The 1,551-nt window shown below is 34.3% G+C and overlaps 1 protein-coding gene across 1 annotated transcript; it reads right to left on the reverse strand.

The window, feature by feature from the left end:
* Positions 1-251: 251 nt before the first annotated feature.
* LOC126882641 (uncharacterized) lies at positions 252-938 on the reverse strand. The gene has a single exon (XM_050647616.1). The coding sequence runs from the start codon at positions 936-938 to the stop codon at positions 252-254; it is 687 nt and encodes a 228-aa protein (XP_050503573.1).
* Between the last annotated feature and the right edge of the window lie 613 nt (positions 939-1,551).

Consider the following 1,551-nt stretch of genomic DNA (forward strand, 5'->3'; position numbering starts at 1 on the left):
GCCCATCGTAGCAAGCAAACTCCTTCACTGCAAATTTGTTGCGTCCAATTTTAAACCCCTGTATATCTACTACAAGTCGCATAATGTGAGATTTTGGAATTTTTTTATTACAATTTTTTGTTGCTCATAGAAGGCTATGTTAGCTTTCAAGACTGATAATGCTTGTAAAAATTGCTGAAGTGTATTCGCATACTCGCTAGCCATGATAATTAATGAGATCAGAGTGTTGGTCCCTATTTATACTGAAGTTATTATGCCTGTCTAAGAATTTTTGTTAGTGGATTATACCAAAATTCTTTTTCATGCAAGATTAGGCAATAAGCTGAGGTGTTGTTGCCAGTACTTTTACTAGTTTCAAATTCTATTCTAAGAACAACTGAACCGGACTGAAGCACTTCTTTTTGTCTGCAGCAATCAATATGGACCAAAGGAGAATTTTCTTTAAATTCAAGTGGTGTATAAATGGGTTGGCTTGGGTGTATATGGTAATAGCTTTCTTGGAAGTTAGCAAACATCTCATACAATGTAGCGAATCGGTTTGTATCAAAGTCCAAGTGTAAATCACTGTAGGGATAGCGCTCTGAATTTAAAAACACTCGAATGTTTGTGAGATTGTTATGATCAAACTTGCTCATGTCTTTTAATAATGTTCCTTTTCTTCCATTTTGGAATGCTACAATTATGTGTTTAGGACTTTCCAATTTTGTTGAGGTTTTCACACTCCAAGTGTGTCTAGTACTATCATTTAAGGTGGGATATTCAATTAATTCCCAGCTTCTAAATTTAAGTGGAAGTTCTGTATTGTTACGAACTAACTTATTTAGTCTTACTTGCTGTTCTACGTTAATTGATACGTGTGGCACATTTCCAAAATATTTTGGAAAGAGTAATTTTGGGCTTTTCTGATTCATCTTTGGCGATAACAGCATCCAAATCATCTTTATCGCGAATTAGAACCAACTCTTGACGCATATTAACAATAATTTTACGGAAATCTTCAAAAAATCCAGACCATAATTTAAGGGTTATACATACATTAAAATTACCCTTATTATCCAACAAAAGCTTGTCGTTAGATTTTGGGCACCATCCAGAGTTTTGCATAAGCTTACTTTCGTTTTCACTTAGAGAGAGGTAGTTTTTTATTGTAGATGTTAGACCAACATTTCGTACGGAATCAATTATTATACCGTTTAACTCAAATCTCATTTCTCGAAATAAATAGGCTATCTATGGCATTACTAATGAATTCAAATTTTGTAGGAGGGGTATTTTTGTCCGTCGTGATTTTACCTTCTATGTATAAGTGGCTATTGCATGGTAAAGTATATGCATCAAGGTATATGCTATCAAGTATATCCATCAATGGTTATGTATGGTTCTCATGTACGCATATACTTGGCAACGTTGCACTTGGTAAACGGAACCACAAGTGACAGCTGTGACATGACAACCAGACATTGACAACACACTTAGGTTAGGGACTCCATGTGAATTATGTGAACAAGAGTAACAATGTTAATTTACATATCTTTATAAAGCTTAATAAAA

This window comes from Diabrotica virgifera, chromosome 3, assembly GCF_917563875.1.
Source record: "Diabrotica virgifera virgifera chromosome 3, PGI_DIABVI_V3a".
NCBI lineage: Eukaryota > Metazoa > Arthropoda > Insecta > Coleoptera > Chrysomelidae > Diabrotica > Diabrotica virgifera.